Source organism: Myotis myotis, unplaced genomic scaffold, assembly GCF_014108235.1.
Source record: "Myotis myotis isolate mMyoMyo1 unplaced genomic scaffold, mMyoMyo1.p scaffold_m19_p_17, whole genome shotgun sequence".
NCBI classification, from domain to species: Eukaryota; Metazoa; Chordata; class Mammalia; order Chiroptera; family Vespertilionidae; genus Myotis; species Myotis myotis.
Genome location: NW_023416321.1, coordinates 32,791,275 through 32,813,225, shown reverse-complemented (window position 1 = coordinate 32,813,225; position 21,951 = coordinate 32,791,275). Strand labels below are relative to the sequence as shown.

At 37.5% G+C, this 21,951-nt stretch overlaps 1 protein-coding gene across 8 annotated transcripts in view; it reads right to left on the bottom strand.

Moving 5' to 3' along the window:
- The window catches only part of TAOK1 (TAO kinase 1), a 106,430-nt gene that overhangs the window by 66,671 nt on the left and 17,808 nt on the right, over nucleotides 1–21,951 (bottom strand). For all 8 annotated transcript variants that reach the window (XM_036340806.1, XM_036340802.1, XM_036340803.1 and 5 more), the window contains one exon: nucleotides 13,833–14,055. In XM_036340806.1, the coding sequence (XP_036196699.1) occupies nucleotides 13,833–13,964 (132 nt within the window). In that variant the 5' untranslated portion in view covers nucleotides 13,965–14,055. The remainder of the gene's footprint in view (nucleotides 1–13,832; nucleotides 14,056–21,951) is intronic.

The window sequence follows — 21,951 nt, the reverse complement described above, 5'->3', positions numbered from 1 at the left end:
GTCAAGAAAAGAAAGCAGTGACTAGGAAAAAAAGAAAACATATATAATCATTTTGTTTCAAACCAGGATACTGTCTGTGAAGATCCTTTTGGGAACTATTTTAATGAACTAATAAGAATGATCTGAGCCCAGCCGGCATGGCTCAGTGGTTGAGCATCTATCCATGAACCAGGAGATCACGGTTCGATTCCCAGTCAGGGCACATGCCCAGGTTACTAGCTCAATCCCTAATGTGGGTGTGCAGGAGGCAGTCAATCAATGGTTCGCTCTCATCATTGATGTTTCTATCTCTCCTTTCCTCTCTGAAATCAACAAAAATATTTTAAAAAAAGAATTATCTGAAATCACAATATCAATTAATTATATGTAGATGGTCTTTCTATACTTCTTTTGTATACTTATTACTTTTTTTTAATAACACTAAAAAATGCTATAACCATCAAAAATATAAAACTTGCCAAGTCCCTAAAGAACTGAGGTTGGGCCGTAGCTGGTTTGGCTCAGTGGATAGAGCGTCGGCCTGCGGACTGAAGGGTCCCGGGTTCGATTCCGGTCAAGGGCATATGCGTGGGTTGCGGGCTCAATCCCCAGTAGGGGACGTGCAGGAGGCAGCCGATCAATTGATGTTTCTATCTCTCTCTCCCTCTCCCTTCCTCTCTGAAATCAGTAAAAATATACATTAAAAAAAAAAAAAAAGAATACAGGTTGGTAACATCTTAGAAAATTTATAAATGAAGAAAAAAACTTTCATAAAATAAATAAATGACTTCGCGCTATAATCATACAAGATCTGCCACATTTATTGGCAAGCTACCTGTTTCCCAGGCCCCTGTTCTGTGGCCCATCTATTGACATCATGTTGGTTCTATTTAAGGTATTGGAAAATAAAAGAGAATGTTTATCTTCCTGGCAATCTAGATAGGGATCCTTTTAGACATCTGACTCTGGTTTCAAATACTTAAGCTACAAGTCCTTGATTAACTTTGTTGATGAGACAACCACCAGAGCTGGCTCAATTAAGAGTATTTTTAAATTTAATGCGATCCCTACTGCCAATTAATGAAAATTCAGAGATATGTTATAAGAACTATTAATCTAAAAAATTTGACAAGAGGTTCTTTCCTCCATATACACTATAGACAGACACTGCACATTTAGCCCTGTTAAAGTGAAAAGAAACATAAATACAGAAGCACACATTCATGCACATATACTCACACATGAAACACATAAACACACTCCCACATGGGTTTATTTGATACCACAAAATACAAAGGTTGGTGACTTAGAAATGGAATTACAGCAAAAATATTCAATTCTGGGCTACATTCAAAATTTACTCATCTACATGGTGCACTGTTTCCCAGACATCGAGACAGTTAACAGAAAACACCTGCTCAGAGCAGTTGCTCTAGACTCCTCCTCTATGCTTTCATGCAGTATACCTGGGGTTGTCCTAACCTGAGCCTAAATTTCCTAACTTCCTAAGTCAGCTTTTTGTTTTGTTTCCCTCCCTAATTTTATTATACAAATCTGTCAGGCATGATGCTAAGTTGATATAGCACAGTGAATCTTTACGCCTACCACTAGGTCAGAAGTCAGTAACTTTTTATATAAAGAGCAAGATATTAAATATTTTAGGCTTTATGAGCCAAATACATGGTCTTTTTCTGTTGCATATCCTTATTCTTTTTTCAATGTAAAAACCATTCTTAGTTTGAAAGATGAGCAAAAACAGTTCACAGGCTGGATTTGGCCCAAGGGCTCTGTAGTTTCCAACTCCTACCATAGAATAATCCTTGGTTAACATTTTGCCACATTTGCTTTTAGACTCTCTATCTCAACATATATAATGTTTTCACTACATTATCATTATTTTATTATTGAAGAGGATATGAGTAGACATGCTCACTCTTAGTTCCAAAATACTTGTTCATATATCTCTTGAGAATAACAACATTCTCTTGAATAACCACAGTACAATTATCAAATTTAGGAAACTTAGCATTGATATAACACTATTATCCAATATATATATATAGTCCATATTCAAATTTCACAAACTATCTCAGTAATATCCTTTATAGGAATTTTTTCCAATCCAGGATCATGAACATTGTGTTTAATCACCAGGTCTTTCCAGAGCCAGCTCCTGATAACTAGCTTACACTAATTTGCTTTTGTTGCCCTGGTTAATCCTTACTTCTGGGACTACGGGACATCCTCTATCAACCACAGCTCTCTGAAATAATCCAGCCTGGGTAAAACCACCCAGAAACTATCGCATAAGAAGGTCCAAGCACTAGAGAATCACACACCCCCCCAAATTCTATTCCATGGGTGAGGAAATACAATGTGCACCTTCTTACCTTGTTAGAAAAGCAAGTTCTCTTCATGCTATCAATTTAAACTTTTAAATGTGTTTTCACCTCTGCACCCTCACTGTCAATATCTAGTTTAAGACCTCAGCATTTCTTTCCTAAATTATTACAAAAGCTTCATAATCAGTCTTTCTTCTTTGATTTTTGGCACATGCAATCTTTTCTCCACACTGCAGTAAGAATAAACTTTCTATATCACAAATGGAAAGACAGTATTTCTGTTGTACCTCACTTCCCTCAAAACTTCAGAATAAGGCTCACATTTTTTAGTATAGTGGAGGAGGCTCTCTTCGAGAGTCCTCACTTGTGTTTCTTTTTTACCTTTCTCTGATCATATCCTTAGTTCCCACTACAACCTTAACTCAAAACATAACTACACCAGTCATACACTTCAACAAAGACTACTGACAAGTTCTGGATTTGGGATAATCCAATTTTATAGTTTTATTTATTTAAAATGTTAAACCACTGATATTTTGCTGATATGTGATTTAATTCAGCCCCTTTAATGAAAGGAAAAGGACAATAATATTACTTCCTCCATTAGATAGATTATTTGGAAAGGTCTAAAGAGAGCCTACTGAAATGTTATACTTTTCAACAGTAACAATGAAAGAACAAAACTCCAAAAACACATATTTTTACAGAAGGACATATGAAAAGTCCATGCAAATAACATTAACTAAAGGAAATTTCAATACTAATTATGGCCATGATGCTTGTGCTAGACAATTCCTAAAGCCCAAATTAACCATAAAGCAGGCATCTATGTAAAACAATTATTGGAAACTATCAGAGAGCAACACATGCAGGCAAGACTTTAGAGACTAGAATCCTCCAGAGAAGAACAGTATATAAAGTGAGCTGTAAATTTACTCCAGCTTCATGCCTGAATTTGTTGTAGAGGAAAAGAGTCCAAAGAGACAGAGGCCAAAGACAGGAGCTTCCAAAGTGGCTGGAATTTAAAAGGCACAATCTTAGAAAAGACAGCTGAAAAGCAGCTCAAAAATCTGCAAAGTAAATAGTAAACTCCCAAGTATGTATCTGCATAAGACTCCCAAAAACTCAGCAAAAAACAGGCAGCTGGAAAACGAAAGCGATTAACAGAGCTTTCAGAAGACAAGAAGAGCTAGAGAGATGGAAGTGGGAATTCAAACCCACTAAAATGGTTGAGCCTTGAAATTCAGTTGGGATTCCAGAAGAGCCATGCTTTAAGAATAAGGGCCAAGGCCCTAGCTGGTTTGGCTCAGTGGACAGAGTGTCAGCCTGTAGACTGAAGGGTCCCGGGTTCGATTCTACTCAAGGGCACATGCGTGGGTTGTGGACTCGATCCCCAGTAGGGGGCGTGCAGGAGGCAGCCAATCAATGATTCACTCTCATCATTGATGTTTCTATCTCTCTCCCTGTCCCTTCCTCTCTGAAATCAATAAAAATAAACAATTTAAAAATTTAAAAAAAGAAAAGAATAAGGGCCAAGGCCTACTAATAAGGGAAAACTGATGTCAATTAGCCCTAACAAAGGTTAAAACAAAGCCTCTCAAGGTGATTCACCAGTATTTTATCAGCTTGCCAAAATAATAATAACAACTGTTTTTAAGAAAAATAACATCATTCAGAACATCTACAAATTCTCCTTTAGAATGAAGCAATCAAAAATTATGTCATGCAGCCCAGCTGGCATGGCTTAGTGGTTGAGCATCGACCTATGAACCAGGAAGTCAGAGTTCGATTCCTCCTCAGGGCACAGGCCTTGTTTTCGAGCTCAATCCCTAGTAGGGGGCATGCAGGAGGCAGCCAAATCAATGATTCTCTCATCCTTGATGTCTCTCTTCTCTCTCTTTCCCTCTCCCTGGCTCTCTGAAATCAATAAAAGTGTATTTTTAAGAAATTATGTCATTCTAAAAAATGGACCAGATACTGAAAAGGGAAAAACTAAAAATATAAACAGACCCAATGGGGATTCAGATGTTGGAGTTGCCAGAGACTTTTTAAAAAACAAACAAAATGGGAACCCAATAAATATTTTAGAAGATATACAAGAAAAATTGCAAAAAGAAAGCTGAAAGACAGAGTTGAGATACTGAGCATTTTTTACATTAGTATTTGAGAAGTGGTAAAAGTGCCAATTTAACTAAAGTAAATCAAGAATATAGCCATTATAATCGCTATGGTAACAGAATAATAAAAATACATTATCAAAAGGTTAATAGAATTAAAACTTGTATTACTCATATCTTTTTGTGTACTATAATTTGACATCTGGGGCCTTGCTAACAAAAAAGGTCTGTCATTCCCAGGTTTGGCTAATTCCTAGACTCTAGACTAGAGAGAGTAAACAAGCACATCTTACATATACAAATCACCAATCCAGAGCCGATTATCTTCAATGACTCACACTCAGAACCCCCATCTCCCGATCTAATCGGCATAGGCCAAGTAATGGACAACTAGGGACAGCCTCTATACTCCTGCCACTCCCGTTCCTTCCCACAGAAATCACAATAAAGGTTCTTGCCCATGTATTTCCCTTGATTCCTCTGCCTCCTCAACTAAACCAGTACTTCTTCATGTGTCCCCCTTTTGGCATGGTGTACTTCCTTTCCTTGGGATCTGTGAGTTTTACAAACTATCTATTCTTTTCTTTTTTACTGTTAATCCTCACCCGAGGATATAGATGTTTAGAGAGAGTGGAAGGAGGTAGGAGGATATAGAAAGAGAAACATCAATGTGAGAAAGAGACATCAATTGGTTGCCTCCCACACACACTGGGAACAAATCTGCAACCCAAATACTGTCCTTGACCAGGAACCAAACCTGTGACCCTTCAGTGCATGAGCTGAGGCTCTTCCACTGAGCCACAGTGGCCAGAGCACAAACTATCTTTCAATGGCAGTTATTACCTGACCTGTTGGCTTCCTCATATGTGAATAATAATAAAACCTGTACTTTAAAACAAAAATAACAATATATACTTGACTAATGCAAAAGATGACAAGAATGAGGAGGAATAAAGGAAGAACAGATAGGACAAATAGAAATCAAATAGAAAACAATAAACTTATGTCCAGCTATATTAGTGACTGCATCAAATATAAATATGTAAAACACTTCAATGAAAACAACGATAAGCTAGAGAAAAAAAACTTCTTGACACTGGTCTTGGGAGCAATTTTCTGAATATGACACCCAAAGCACAAGCAACACAAGCAAAAATAAGTAAGTGGGACTACCTCAAATTGAAAGCTCTGTACAGCAAAAGAAAGAATCAGCAAAGTGAAAAGCAATATATGGAATGGGAGAAAATATTTGCAAATCATCAAGAAAAAAAGAAGAGAAGGCTCAAATAAAATCACAAATGAACAAGAAGTGAAAACTGACACCACAGAAATATAAGGAAATAATACAAACAATTATATGCCTACAGATGGAACAACCTGTAACAAATGGATATATATATATTTTTTTAATATACTTTTATTGATTTCAGAGAGAAAAGGAGGAGAGAGAGACAACGGTTCTCAACCTTTGGGTCGCAAACAATGAAAATACATCCTGCATATCAGATATTTACATTATGATTCATAACAATAGCAAAATTACAGTTATGAAGTAGCAACGAAAATAATTTTATGGCCCTAACCGGTTTGGCTCAGTGGATAGAGCATTGGCCTGTGGACTCGAGGGTCCCGGGTTCGATTCTGGTCAAGGGCATGTACCTTGGTTGCGGGCACATCCCCAGTGGGGAGTGTGCAGGAGGCGGCTAATCGATGTTTCTCTCTCATCGATGTTTCTAACTCTCTATTCCTCTCCCTTCCTGTCTGTAAAAAATCAATAAAATATATTTTTTAAAAAAAGAAAATAATTTTATGGTTGGGGGTCACCACAACATGAGGAACTGTACTAAAGGGTCGCGGCATTAGGAAGGTTGAGAACCACTGGATTAAAACATCAATGATGACAGAGAATCATTGATTGGCTGCCTCCTGCATGGCCCCGATTGGGGATCAAGCCGGCAACTCAGGCCTGTGCCCTTGACCGGAATCGAACCTGGGATCCTTCAGTCCACAGGCTGACACTCTATCCACTGAGCCAAACCAGCTAGGGCTGGATATATTTTTAGAAACACACAATCTTCCATGGTTAAATTGGGAAGAAACAGAAAATCTGAACAGACCAATAACTACTAACAAAATCGAATCTGTAATAATAATAGTAATAATAATAACTTCCAACAAGCAAAAGCCCTTGACCAGAGGCTTCACAGATAAACTTGACCAAACATTCAAAGAAGAATTAATACCTATCCTTCTCAAGCTATTCCAAAAAACTGAAGAGGAAGGAAGGCTCACAAACTCAATTTAGAAGGCCAGTATTACCCTGATACCAAGACTGGACAAAGTCACTACAAAAAAATAAAATGATAGGCCAATATCCCTGATAAACATAGATACAAAAACCTCAACAAAATAATAGCAAATCAAACTCAGCAATATTAAAAAGTTCATACACCATGATCAAGTGAAATTTATTCCTAGAATGCAAGGTTGGTTCAATACCTGCAAATCAAATTAATATGCTACACATCAACAAAATGAAGAATAAAAATCATATGATCAGCCCTGGCCAGTTATACTCAGTGGTTAGAGTGCATCGGCCCATGGACAGAAGAGTCAAGGGTTCGATTCCTGGTCAAGGACATGTACCTTGGTTCCAGGTTCCCCAGCTCCAGCAGGGGTGCGTGCAGGAGGCAGCTGATCGGTGTCTCTCTCTCACGTTGGTGTTTCTCTCTCTCTCTTGCCCTCCTCTTTCCCTTCCACTCTCTCTAGAAACCAATGGAGGAAATATCCTCAGGTGAGGATTTTTAAAAAATCATATGATCTTATCAATAGATGTAGAAAAAACATTTGACAAAATCCAACATCCTTTTATGGTAAAAACTGTCAGCAAATTGGAGACAGCGTGGACATATCTCAACATAATAAAGGCCATATATGACAAACCCATAGCTAATATACTCATTGAAAAGCTGAAAAGCTGAAAGCTTTTTCTTTAAGATCAGAAACAAGGCAAGGATGTCCACTCTCACCATTTTTAGCACAGTATTAGAAGGCCTAGCCACAGCAATCAGATAAGAAAACAAAATAAGAGGTATCTCAATTGAAAAAGTAGAAGTAAAACTGTCATTTTTTGCAGTAGACATACTATATATACTCAAGATTCTGCCATAAAACTAGTAGAGCTAATAAATGAATTAAGTAACAAGACACAAAATTAATATTTAGAAATCAGTCGAAACCGGTTTGGCTCAGTGGATAGAGCGTCGGCCTGCGGACTGAAAGGTCCCAGGTTCGATTCCGGTCAAGGGCATGTACCTGGGTTGCGGGCACATCCCCAGTAGGAGATGTGTAGGAGGCAGCTGATGGATGTTTCTCTCATCGATGTTTCTAACTCTTTATCTCTCTCCCTTCCTCTCTGTAAAAAAGTCAATAAAATATATTTAAAAAAAAAATTTAGAAATCAGTTGCATTTTAAGACATCAATAATGAACTATTAGAAAGAGGAATGAACAAAACAATCCCATTTACAATTGCATCAAAAAGAATAAAATACCTAGGAATAAATTTAACCAAGGAGGTAAAGGACCTGTTCTCAGAAACTAAAACATACTGAAGATAGAAATTAAAGAGGATTTAAATGGAAGGATAATACGGTGCTCATAAGAATGAACATCATTAAAATGTTCATACTACCTAAATCAATCTGAAGATTCAGTGCAATCCCTATTAAAATACCAATGGCATTTTTCACAGAACTAGAACAAACCCTAAAATTCACATGGAACCACAAAAGACCCCAAATAGCTAAAGCAGAGCAATCTTGAGAAAGAACATAATTGAAGGTAGCATGTTTCCTGATATCAAAATATACTAAAAGGCTACAGTAATCAAAGCAGCATGATACTGGCATAAAAACAGACATATAGAACAACGAGCAGAAGAGAGGATCCAGAAATAAACACACCTATATGATCACACCCTAGGTTCACTGCAATATTACTTACACTAACCAAGATATGAAAGCAGCCTGAATGTCCATCGATAGACAAATGGATAAGGAAGATGTGGTAGCCCTAACCGGTTTGGCTCAGTGGATAGAGCGTCAGCCTGCGGACTGAAGGGTCGCAGGTTCAATTTTGGTCAAAGGCACGTACCTTGGTTGCGGGCACGTCCCCGGTAGGGGGTGTGCAGGAGGCAGCTGATTGATGTTTCTCTCTTATCGATGTTTCTAACTCACTATCCCTCTCCCTTCCTCTCTGTAACAAATCAATAAAATATATTTTTTAAAAAAAGAAGATGTGGTATACAGGTACACATAAACAATGAAATATTACTTAGCTAGCCATTAAAAAAAAAAAAAGAAAGAAATCTTGCCATTGCAACACAAATGGACCTAGAAGGTATTATGCAAGGTGAAATAAGTCAGACAGAGAAAGGCAAATACCATATGATTTCACTTATATGTGTAATCTAAAAAACAAAATAAACAAAAAACCCAGAAACAAACTCATAGATACAGAGAACAAACTGACAGTTGCCAGACGAGGGATGAAGGTGGAGGGATGGGTGAAAAGGTGAAAGGGATTAAAATTTACAAATTTCCAATTATAAAAATAGTCATAGAGTTGTAAAGTACAACATAATTAATAATGTGTTAATTACTTATTAATTTAATTAATATATAGTTATTATTTTAATAACTATGGTATCTGATGGGTACTAGACTTATGGATTGATCACTTTGTAAGGGATATAAATGTCTGATCACTATGTTGTACACCTGAAACTAATATAATATTGTATGCCAACTGTAATTGAAAAATAAGTAATAAAAAAGATCAATACACATAAATCAGCTGTATTTCTATACAGCAACAATGAACAATCTAAATGGCAATTAAGCAAGTAATTCCAATTACAACAGTATCTAAAAGAATAATAGACTGATGAATACATTTAAGCAATGAAGTTTAACACCTATACATTGAACATTGCTGAACAAAATTAAAGAATCTCTAAATGAATGTTTAGAAAGACATTCTGTGTTCATGGATTAAAAAATTTAACACTGATTCACAAGTGGAAACACAGAGGAAAAGATATAGAGCTTCCAACCACCATTTATGAAGCCCTCCACCTGCCAGACATCAAGTTTTTTCCTAATGTTTATGCACTGCTGAAGGTCCTATGTATTCTTCCTGTGATGAAGGTTGAGAATGAACGCTATGAAAATGGACGAAAGCGTGAAGCTCACGACTAACCTTTGAATAGCAGGAGTTTTAAATTTACTATTAAAAATCTGTAATGAACAGTTAAATTACCAGAGAGTGAAAGAAACGTGAGCTTGCCAAACAAGGATTTCAGTGTAAATTTTGTCTTTACTCGATAATCTTAAACAAGTTACTGTTAAACATTGAAGGAAGAACCTGCCTTCCACATCTGGGTGTGGCTGTTATATTCCTTTGTTGAGCCTATATCTTCATAAGCTTTTTAGCAAGTATATGTTGAACACTTCTGTTTCATGGTCAAGCCAGGATCAGAGGCCATGGATACTGACAACAGATTGGTCTGTTTTATTCTGTCTTTTTTCATGATTACATCTACTGCCTCGTCTTGATTTATAAGCAAAACCTAGTCCTAGACAATCCACAAAAATGTGTTTTGTAGCTTATCTAGGAATAATACAGAAAATATTGCTGTTATTTTTGGTGAAGAAAGTCAATTTTGTACAGTTTATTTCGACGTAAATAAAATGTGAATTTGTTTTAAAAAAAAAAAGAAAAAGAAATATTTAACACTGATTCAGATGCCGATACTACAAACATGATCTATACATTTAAGCAATCCCTATCAAAATTCCAACATATTTTTTAACAGAAATGGAAAAGCCAATCCTGAAATTCATATGGAATTACAAGGGGCCAAAAAATAGCCAAAATTATACTTAAAAAGAACAAAGTTATTCCTGACTGCAAACTTACTACGAAGCCGTATTAATCAAAATGGTGATATATTAGCACAAAGATGAATACACAGACAAAGAGAATAGAACTGAGAGTTCAGAAATAAACCTATACAATATGGCTAATTGATTTGACAAGGAAGTCAAGAAAATGCAATGAGGGAAAAATAATCTCTTCAACAGATGGCACTAGGACAGTGATGACGAACCTTTTGAGCTCGGCGTGTCAGCATTTTGAAAAACCCTAACTTAACTCTGGTGCCGTGTCACATATAGACATTTTTTGATATTTGCAACCATAGTAAAACAAAGACTTATATTTTTGATATTTATTTTATATATTTAAATGCCACTTAACAAAGAAAAATCGACCAAAAAAATGAGTTCGCGTGTCACCTGACACACGTGTCATAGGTTCGCCATCACTGCACTAGGATAACTGGATTTTCACATGCAAAAAAATAAAGCCAGACCTCCACCTCACAACACGTACAAAAATTAACTCAAAATGGATGTAAGAGCTAAGAACATAAAACTCTTAGAAGGAAACACAGGGGTAAATCTTCATAATCTGGATTTGGCAATGAATTCTAAGATATGACACCAAAAATACAAACAACAAAAGAAAAAAACAGATAAATTGGTCTTCATCTAAATTTAAAACTTTTGCACATCAAAAACATTTTCAAGAACGTGAGAAAAACTAGGAAATGGGAGAAAATATCTGCAAAGTCTGTATCTGATAAAAATTTAATATTAAGAATACATAAAGAGCCCTAACTGGTTTGGCTCAGTGGATAGAGCGTTGGCCTGTGGACTCAAGGGTCCCAGGTTCGATTCCGGTCAAGGACATGTACCTGGGTCGCGGGCACATCCCCAGTAGGAGATGTGCAGGAGGCAGCTGATCGATGTTTCTCTCTCATCAATGTTTCTACTAACTCTCTATCCCACTCCCTTCCTCTCTGTAAAAAATCAATAAAGTATATTTTTTAAGGAATAAAAAAAATATATATATATATATTGTTATAAAAAAAATAAAGAAAAAAGAATACATAAAGAACCCTGAGGCATCGACAACAAAGACAAAACCCTAACTTTAAAAAAATGGGAAAAGGACTTAAATAGACATTTCTCCTAAGATATATAAATGGCCAATAAGCACATGAAAACATGCTCAACATTATTAGTCATTAGGGAAATGCAAATCAAAACCACAAGATACCTCTTCACACTTACTAGGAAGGCTACAATCAAAATAAAATAAAATAGGCATTTGTGAGGGTATAGAGCAGTGATCGCGAACCTATGACATGTGTGTCAGAGGTGACATGTGAACTCATTTTTTTGGTTGATTTTTCTTTGTTAAATGGCATTTAAATATATAAAATAAATATCAAAAATATAAGTCTTTGTTTTACTATGGTTGCAAATATCAAAAAATGTCTATATGTGACATGGCACCAGAGTTAAGTTAGGGTTTTTCAAAATGCTGACACTCCGAGCTCAAAATTGGAACTCTGCTACCTGCTGGTGGTAATGGAAACAGTGCAGACACTATGATGTAGTTTGGCATTCCCTCAAAAACTTAAACATAGTATTACATGTGATCTGATATTTTCACTCTTAGGAACACAGCAAAATTTAAAAACAGGAAATGAAATAATTGTATGCCAAAGTTCACTGTAGCATTTATTCACAATAGCCAGAAGGTGGACACAATCTAGTGTCCACCAATAGATGAACAGATAAACAAACCATAGTATATACACACAATGGAATATTATTCAGCTATAGAAAGGAATGAACTACTAATAGATGTTACAACATGGATGACCTGTGAAGAGATGCTAACCACTGTAAGTGATATAAGCTACACATGAAAGTAACAAGTATCATATGATTCTATTTATATCAAATATTAAAATAGGCAAATTATAGAGAAAAAGTAGATTAGAGGTTACCAGGGGCTGGGTGGAAGGAGAAATTTGTATTGCTAATAGATACAGAGTTTCTGTTTGAGGTGATGAAAAAATTTGAAAATCAATAGTGGTAATGGTTGTACAACATTGTGAGTATAATGAATGCCACAAACTATATACTTAAAAATGGTTATTTGATTTCTTTTTAGCATAAAGTACACACATACACACTAGGAAAAAGATACTGGTTCATACTCTTCTGCCAAATAATAATCCTTCATTTCCACAACACTAAAATTGACTCTGTTTGGGACTTTACAGAAGTCAAGTGTTCTGCAATGTTTAATTCTATAGCAATACAAGTGATAGAACAATGAGCTAAAAATTCTAAATATGTGCTCAACCTATGTGGCTTAGTGGTTGAGTGTCAACCTATGAACCAGGATATCAAGGTTCATTTCCTGGTTAAGGTGCACGCCTGGGTTGCAGGCTCGATCCCCAGCAGGGGGTGTGCAGGAGGCAGCTGATCAATAATTCTCTCTCTCATCATTGATGTTTCTATCTCTCTCTTCGTCTCCCTTTCTCTCTAAAACCAATCCTATATAATAAAGAGGTAATATGCAAATTGACTATCACGCCCTCACACAAGATGGCCACCCCCATGTGGTCCAAGATGGCCACAAGATGGCCAGCAGGGGAGGGCAGTTGTGGGTGATCAGACCAACAGGGGAGGGCAGTTAGGGGCAACCGGGTCAGAAGAAGAGGGCAGTTGGGAGCAACCGGGCCTGCAGGGGAGGGCAGTTGGGAGGGCCCAGGCCTACAGGGGAGGGCAGTTAGGGGCAACCAGGTTGGTAGGGGAGGGCAGTTGGGGGCTATCGGACCAGCAGGCGAGGGCAGTTGGGGGCTATCGGACCAGCAGGCGAGGGCAGTTGGGGGCGATCAGGCCAGCAGGGGAGGGCAGTGTGGGCAATCAGGCTGGCAGGCAAGAGCAGCTGGGTGTGATCGGGCCGGTAGGGGAGCAGTTAGGTGTTGATCAGGCTGGCAGGGGAGTGGTTAGGGGGTGATCAGGCTGGCAGGCAGAAGCAGTTAGGGGCAGTCAGACAGGCAGGCAGGCGAGCAGTTGGGAGCTAGCAGTCCTGGATTGTAAGAGGGATGACCCCTGTCGAACATCCCCCAAGGGGTCCCAGATTGGAGAGGGCACAGGCTGGGCTGAGGGACACCCACCTCCCCAAGTGCACAAATTTCATACACCAGACCTCTAGTAAAAATATATTTCAAAAAAATTCTAAACATGTAAGGTAAAGCAAAATAATATTCTTTCGAATTTCTCAATAATCCAAGAAGCTCAATAAATAAAACTATTCTCATATTATACACACACATCTATTCAAGTGACCATAAAATGTACTCTGGCCTATATCTCTTTGTATTATTGTTTTTTACTCTGACAGAACTGGATATTAAGTAAATATAAAGGCTTACTGGTCACTGACAGTAAGCCTTTAACACTTACAAAATACACTGCTCCAAAGCTTCCATGGCCAATTTCTCTGAGGTCTGTGAAGAGCTTCTCTGGATCTTCTTTGAAGAAGAGCTCTGCAATTTCAGGGTCCTTCAGGCTGCCTGCTCTGTTAGTTGATGGCATCCTGCTGGGCAATCAGCTGTTTGATTCTAATTTTGTACTTGCTATCCCAATCCTTGGTTCATCTGTATGAATGAAGCCACTTTGGCATAACCTATTGTAGAGAAATGAGAGAAGAAGAAAAAAGTCAGGGAAAGCAAAAGCTGCTAATAATAATTAGTGTAAAATTATTTTCTAACAGCCCATATAAAATCATCTCAGGTCTGGAAATTCACTAAGAAGGAAGTACGGCCTACTAATACAGTAGTTCCTAAACCTGGTTCATTATCTGAATCACCTGTGATGCTTAAAAAAAAAAAAAATTCCTACTATATCTAGCATATAAGTATATACTATACTTACACTTCTAAAGTTAAATATTTTTAAAAAATAAAGTTAAATATTTTTATCTTGAAAGATTTTCTGTATCAATACTTAAATATTTATCTAATCCTGATGTAATGAGGATTAGATAAATATTAATTTAATACACAGACTATTAAAAACATGCACAACTCAAGATGTACCTATAGTACGTTTCTAAAAACAGAAGAATCCCGTCTATTACTGATCTTCAAATTTAAGAAAATACACAAAATATTTAATTCAGTAAGCTATCTTTCTTTTCCTTTCAGATACTATATGCCAGTTTTCAATCAACTCTAATATAGACATTCCAAAGTAAAAATGCAATGGGAGAAAGTAATAAATTTAACACAGACACTGGTTCCCCCTAAAACTGATTTATACAAAATATGGCCTTTAACGTATCTGATTCGTAAGATAAGTAAACACTATAGTAAATTCCCTGGTAGTTCTGCTACCAGTTCCTTTGTATCATATTATCCAATTTTAAAAATGACTCTCATAATTAAAAGGCTGGGTTCTGGAATGATATTACCAGGATATGAATCCTGACAACACTATTTATAAACTGTGACTTGGGTAGCCTCATTTTCCTAATCTGTAAAGTGAATGACTTATACAGTAGTTGTGAGGTTTAAATGAGTTATTAAATATAAGCACAGATTAATATTCTGATACAGTAAGCGCTACATTAAATGTTAGCTCAGTGGTTCTCAACCTTGGCTGCACATTAGAATCACCTGGGAATCTTTTTAAAATCCTGATTTCTGGGCTTCATCCTCCGGAAATTCTGTTTCTTTGTTATGGGGTGGGGCCACAACATTAGTAACAAAGAAATAGAATTTCCGGAGGATGAGGCCCAGAAATCAGGATTTTAAAGATTCCCAGGTGATTCTAATGTGCAGCCAAGCTTGAGAACCACTGTATTAGCTATTTTAACTTGCTTAAATTCACCAATTTGAAGAAAAAAACTCCAAAATTGATTTCACAAGACTTCTAAGGAAAATTAAGTTCTAGCCAATTCTCCCCATGTCCCCTATATAACTTTTTTTCATAATGTATTTTTATTGAATTCAGAGAGGGAGAGGGAGAGATAGAAACATCGGTGAAAGAGAATCATTGATCGGCTCCCTCCTGCACACCCCAGGGCACTGGGAATCAAGTCTGCAACCCGTGCATGTGCCCTGACTGGGAATCGAACTGTGAGTTCCTGGTTCTTAGGTCGATGCTCAACCACTGAGCCATGCTGGCCCAACCACTGAGCCATGCTGGCCGGGCCCCCCTATATAACTTTTAAGCAGCTGTCTCACTTTTAGGAAGTCACTGAACCAATTTAACTTCTTGCTAGAAAACTTTCATAACTAAATAGACATTTACATGTCTTTTGTACCTCCCTAAATTAACACTGCACTGCAATAAAAACAGTATTTGTTAATTGTTATTTGTATTCCATTTCTAACATACTTTCAAGGCTGCACCATATACTTTTACCAACTTCCCTGCTCTGGAATTTGCAGGGAACGAAGTGCTTTAATTACAGTTCTTTCATTTAACATGACCACAGGAAAGTCACTTAACTTCTCATTCCTAAAATGAGATTGGACTAAATTCCATATAAAGTGGAATTAATAATCTACCTATACAAAAAATCTTCAATGTTACTCAAGACCTTATTTAATAACTTTGTACCCTTATTTTACATTAAAATTTTCAAGTTCCATATCCTTTCTTACCTGCTTAAGAAATTCCCACTGAAAATCTTTCAAGGTTTAGATATAACATAAAACCTTAACTCTATTAGGAAGAGCTGGTAACTCTCCCTTCATGCTTCAAAAAATCCTGCAGTATTTACTATATTATATTGCAATTATTTCACTCTCTCCCTTAGACAGGTGGGCACAATGTGTCTCATTCATTTTCGTATTGCCTCTCTGTCCTACATCCTGCCTTCTACAGTTAATATTACATAAATATTTGTTGAACTACAAAGAAATACTTAATTATTCTCTCTTTATCACCACTAACAATGATCCAACTTCCACAATTATTTACTAGACAAACATCATCCTATATAATAAAAGCCTAATATGCAAATTGACCAAACTGCTGAATGACTGGCATAACGACCAGTCAGGACTGACCACCAGGGGGCAGACGCTCAATGCAGGAGCTGCCCCCAGCTTGCAGGCCTCAGGCCAGCCAAGGCATGTGCCAGTGCGGAGCCACCCAATCGCCCCACCGGTCGCCTCACAGAGGGAGGCAACCTGCAGCAGCAGTGGGGGGCGGGGCCAGTGAGCGAGTGATGCCAAGCTGGCCAAGTTGGGTGCCAGTGGGGGGCCCCCGAGCACTCCACTGGTCTCCCCACAGATCAGCCCTGATCGCCAGCCAGGCCTAGGGACCCTACCCGTGCACGAATTTCATGCACCGGGCCTCTAGTAAGACTATAATGTGCAAAATATTAAAGTTAATAGTTGACTGAGTAAATTTATAAGGATAGCACCATCCAAAACATCAGAGAAACAAGAAATAGTGAGGAAATTAGAACATTTGCTCTACCAAATACCAAAAGATAACACAAAGTTACCATTGTCAGTACAATAATAAAAATAGGACAAATAAATCAATAATCTGAAAGTTAAAAAAAATCCACGTATGTGTACCTTGGAATTTATCATATAATTAAAGGAAAAGAAATGTGTAAAATTTTATCATTTTATAGTTATAAAAAGTATAGCCCCATGCCCCCTATGTAACTTTTAAGTAGCTGTCTCATGTTTAGTGAAGTCACTGAACCAATTACATAACTATTACTGCTAAATGGATTAAAGCTGCATCTCAAATCCATGATAAAAAATTAGATTTCACATAATTAAGAGTTGCTGGGAGACACCAATAGCTATTTAGGGAAAAAAATATATATAAAATAACACCTGTTCCTCAAACTGAACATCAGCATTACATATGGGTCAAAAATACAAATATAAAAAATGAAACTAGCATGGCTGATGTGGCTCAGTGGTTGAGCACTGAGCCATGAACCAAGAAGTCACCAATTCAATTCCCAGTCAGGGCACATGCCTGGGTTGCGGGCTCAATCCCCGATAGGGCATGTGCAGCAGGCAGCTGATCAATATTTCTCTCTCATAGATGTTTCTATCTCTCTACACCTCTCCCTTCCTCTCTCTAAAATCAATAAAGATATATTAAGAAAATGAAATTATACAAGTACTAGAAGGAAATATGATCAAGTTCCTCTGTGATTAGGGAGGAAACATGCCTATGATCCAAATCCCAAACAATAGGGAAAAAGTGATATATTTAATGATAAAAAAAAAGAAAACTTGAGGAATCATGGAAAAAGATACTCTAAACCAGCGGTTCTCAACCTGTGGGTCGCAACCCCTTTGGCGGTTGAACGACTCTTTCACAGGGGTTGCCTAAGACCATCCTGCATATCAGATATTTACATGACGATTTATAACAGTAGCAACATTATAGTTATGAAGTAGCAATGAAAATAATTTTATGGTTGGGTCACAACATGAGGAACTGTATTTAAAGGGCCAGAAGGTTGAGAACCACTGCGAGTCTAAATAAAAAGACAAATGAATTTGGGAAAACTGTTTGAAACTTACATTTATAAAGGGTTAATAACCTAATATGTATCAGTTCTTAAAAATTTATCTAATCCTGATGCAGTGAGCCCATCAGCAAAATGGAACAAAATACACAGACTATTAAATACATGCACAACTCAAGATGTACCCATAGTATGTTTGAAAAAACAAAAAGACAATAACCTGATATCTTTTTTTTTTTTAAATATATTTTATTGATTTTTTACAGAGAGGAAGGGAGAGAGATAGAGAGTTAGAAACATCGATGAGAGAGAAACATCGATCAGCTGCCTCCTGCACATCTCCCACTGGGGATGTGCCCACAACCCAGGTACATGCCCTTGACCGGAATCGAACCTGGGACCTTTCAGTCCGCAAGCCGACGCTCTATCCACTGAGCCAAACCGGTTTCGGCATAACCTGATATCTTTAATATATAGTTTCTATAACCTGGCAGAGATATGGGTAGTTCAAAGAAAAAAAAGCACTCAAAGTAAGAGAAATACAAAATAAACTATATTAAGATTTCATTTTGTACCTATCAAAATGGCAAAAATTCACCACATGCTGATGGTGGGATGGAAGAGAGATATGCTCTCTCATGCATTAGTAGTGGTAATATAAAAACAGTACACACTCTATGGAGAAAAGTCCAGAAAAATCTAGCAAATTCAATATGCACTTACCATTTCACACAAAAATCCCATTTTAAGAAATCCATATCAGAGTTACTTATACAAAATATAGGGTGGGGCAAAAGTAGATTTATAGGTGTGAATATGCAAAATACATAGTTTATTCTTATATTACTATTTGTTCTTGTATTATTTTCCATGATATTTTTATAATTTGATAAATGAACATGAGGAATGGGAACTCATTACATTGCTGATGGGAGTGTAAAATGGTATAACCATTTTGGAAAACAGTTTAAAAGAAGTTTATTAGGTTAAATTAACATTTACACATGATAGAACAATTTCTTAAATAGTTATCATTTACTCAAAAGAAATGAAAGCACCAGGCACACAAAAATATTTGTACACAGCATCTTTATTCATAACTAGTAGCCCGGTGCACGAAATTCGTGCACATAAAAAAGGGAATTAATTAGCGGAGATATTTTAATATTGCTATTTGCTCTTTATCTATAATAGAAGTGTGAGAGATGAAAGGAAATTATTAAAATGTATATGAAAATAATATGTGAATTTATTAATAAATAGTAACAAAAGGATATAACAACAACAGAGGCATGATATAAAAACTACAAAAACATGATATAAAAACAACAGTGATGCAAACAATGACTGATAAAGTGATTAAACTTATTCTAATATCTCCCTGTACACATTAAGAGTGAAAACACTTTCATAGTGCTTGACTAACTTCCCTTGTGATGAAGTATTTAGAACTTTAACTGTAATGTCACATGCTCTTCAAACTCAAGAGAAAGCAACATATAACTGACCATGTGCGAAAACAGGTTCAGGTAGGAATATTCCTACTCTGCTCTAGAGTTTGTCCTTGTGATTTATTAATAATCATTGCAAATGCTGGCATCACCAGAAACTGTCATCAAATTAATTTAAATGGGAGGCTGGTGTCAGACAGGGACAAATTAATTCTTGGAATCAGAACAACCTCTCCCTCTGCAGATCCTGTTAATACTTCAGCTTCGTTAATGTTAAATCTGGTACCACTATAAAGGCCCCATTTATTATTAAGATTTCTCAATAGCATGATGACTGCACCACTTTCAATTTTAATTTATGACACAGCATTCCCGAAGGAGTAATACTATTAAGAAATTTGATGGCAAAATTTTCCTTTTCAGCATCATCTGTTGAATCAATGGAATCATCACTCAAATATGTGTGAAAATCTCCATCGAGTATATCCAAAATTTCATTTAATTTTTGAACGTGCTCATTTTTTTGAACAAAGAATTTCATGTTTAGATATATTTTTAATATTATCTATAGATATAATATTTCCAAAGGTAGCTTCAATAATAGATCCATTACAAATCATTTCACAGGGGATTTCAATAATATCCATTCCTAAATGAAAACTGCTATCAAGTTTGCCATCTCCAAGTTTTACTAACTATTCACTATAAGCAGAATCCTCTGATTTCATATTTGTTTTAAGAGACAATTTATTGAAACATCCCAAAACACTACAGTACTTTAAACTTGTTTGTACTATGGCCGATCCTATAGCATGCGGCACAATACTGAGACATTGTCGAAAATCCCCTCCAAGAAGGAGGACTTTCCCACCAAATACAACATTCAGACTCATAATTTCTCTTAGTAATCTGTCTATGGCATTTATAGCATGACTGGATGCCATGATGCATTCATCAATAATGAGAAGTTGGGCCTTTTTAATAGTTTTAGCAACTTCACTGTTTATATCGAGTCTAGAAATTGAAGTTTCATTTAATGGAATTGGTCATTTATATTGGGAATGAAAGGTTCTTCCACCGAGAAGTAAATTTGCAGCAATTCCTGTGATTAAAATAGTACCACCACCACCACCTCTAATATAATGTATTAAAACTTTATTGTGGGGAGCAGCTACAGTGTTTTGGACAGGTTCAAGCCTTGGACTGATGAGAGGGCACAGTCCTCTCATTGCCACGTGCAAGTCCCAGCTTGGAGGGCAGGGCCCTCCCAGCACAAATATAGCCAACAGCTATAGTTGTAAGCTTGAACCTATGGTCCAAACATGTGGCCCCACGTGCCTGAGTGATGTAGGCTTGGTAGAGTTCAGGTGCATGTAGTTGAGTAGGATTGAAACCCAGGAGAATGTTGTAAACATCTTGGTCACACCCTTACTTTGCCTCATGGCATCTGCTATAAAATAAAGACATGGCGGTGGGCGTGGTCACTGTCTCTCAGAGAAGCAGTGTCCCACCGAGACCCAGATTTCATTCTCTTGTCTGTCTTTTCTAAGCCTTTCAGCCACCCCCACTCAGGTTCACCCTTGGCCGTGCTGGCGCAGCACACTTTATAAAGATATGCCTCCATGCTCCAAGGGTGGGTTCCTGCCTCAAACCCCACCCTTACAGGAACAGCTCCGGGAAACAGCTGGGGGAGGGTGCAACCGTTTCCAAGACAACCCCTGCAGTGCTGACTTCCTTCCGCTTGGTCAGACTTCTGGCCGTGATGTTACACCCAGGGTTTTTATTAGTACAGATAACTCCAAACTGCAAATACAAATGTCTACCAACAAATACATGTATAATAAAATTGTGGTATATTCACATAATGCAATACTATTCGCAGCAATAAAAAGAAGTAAACTACTGATAAATGCAGCAACACTTTCAACAAATGTTGGTGAAGCAACTGGATATCTACATTCAAAAGAATGAATTTGAACCTCTACTTCACACCACATATCCTATATAATAAAAGGGTAATATGCAAATTGACCCTAACAGCAGAATGACTGGGAATGACTGGTCACTATGACACACACTGACCACCAGGGGGCAGACGCTCAATGCAGGAGCTGCCCCCTGGTTGTCAGTGCACTCCCACAGGGGGAGCTCTGCTCAGCCACAAGCCAGGCTGCCAGCTGCCAGCACAGTAGTGGTGGCGGAAGCCTCTCCCTCCTCCACAGGAGAGCTAAGGATGTCTGACTGCAGCTTAGGCCTGCTCCCCACTGGCAAGTGGACATCCCTCGAGGGCTCCTGGGCTGCCAGAAGGATGTCTGACTGCCAGCTTTGGCCCGTTCCCCCGGGGAGCGGGCCTAAGCCAGCAGGTGGACATCCCCCGAGGGGTCCCAGACTGCAAGAGGGCACAGGCCGGGCTGAGGGACCACCCTGAGTGCACAAATTTTTGTGCACTGGGCCTCTAGTAAAATATAAGTCAAAATGGACTTAAAAACTCTTGGAAGAAAACACAGGTGAAAAATCTGCATGACCCTGGATTAGAAACAGTTTTTAAGATATGACATCAAAAGCACATAAAATTTTTTAAAAAAAGATAAATTGGACTTATTAAAATTAAACA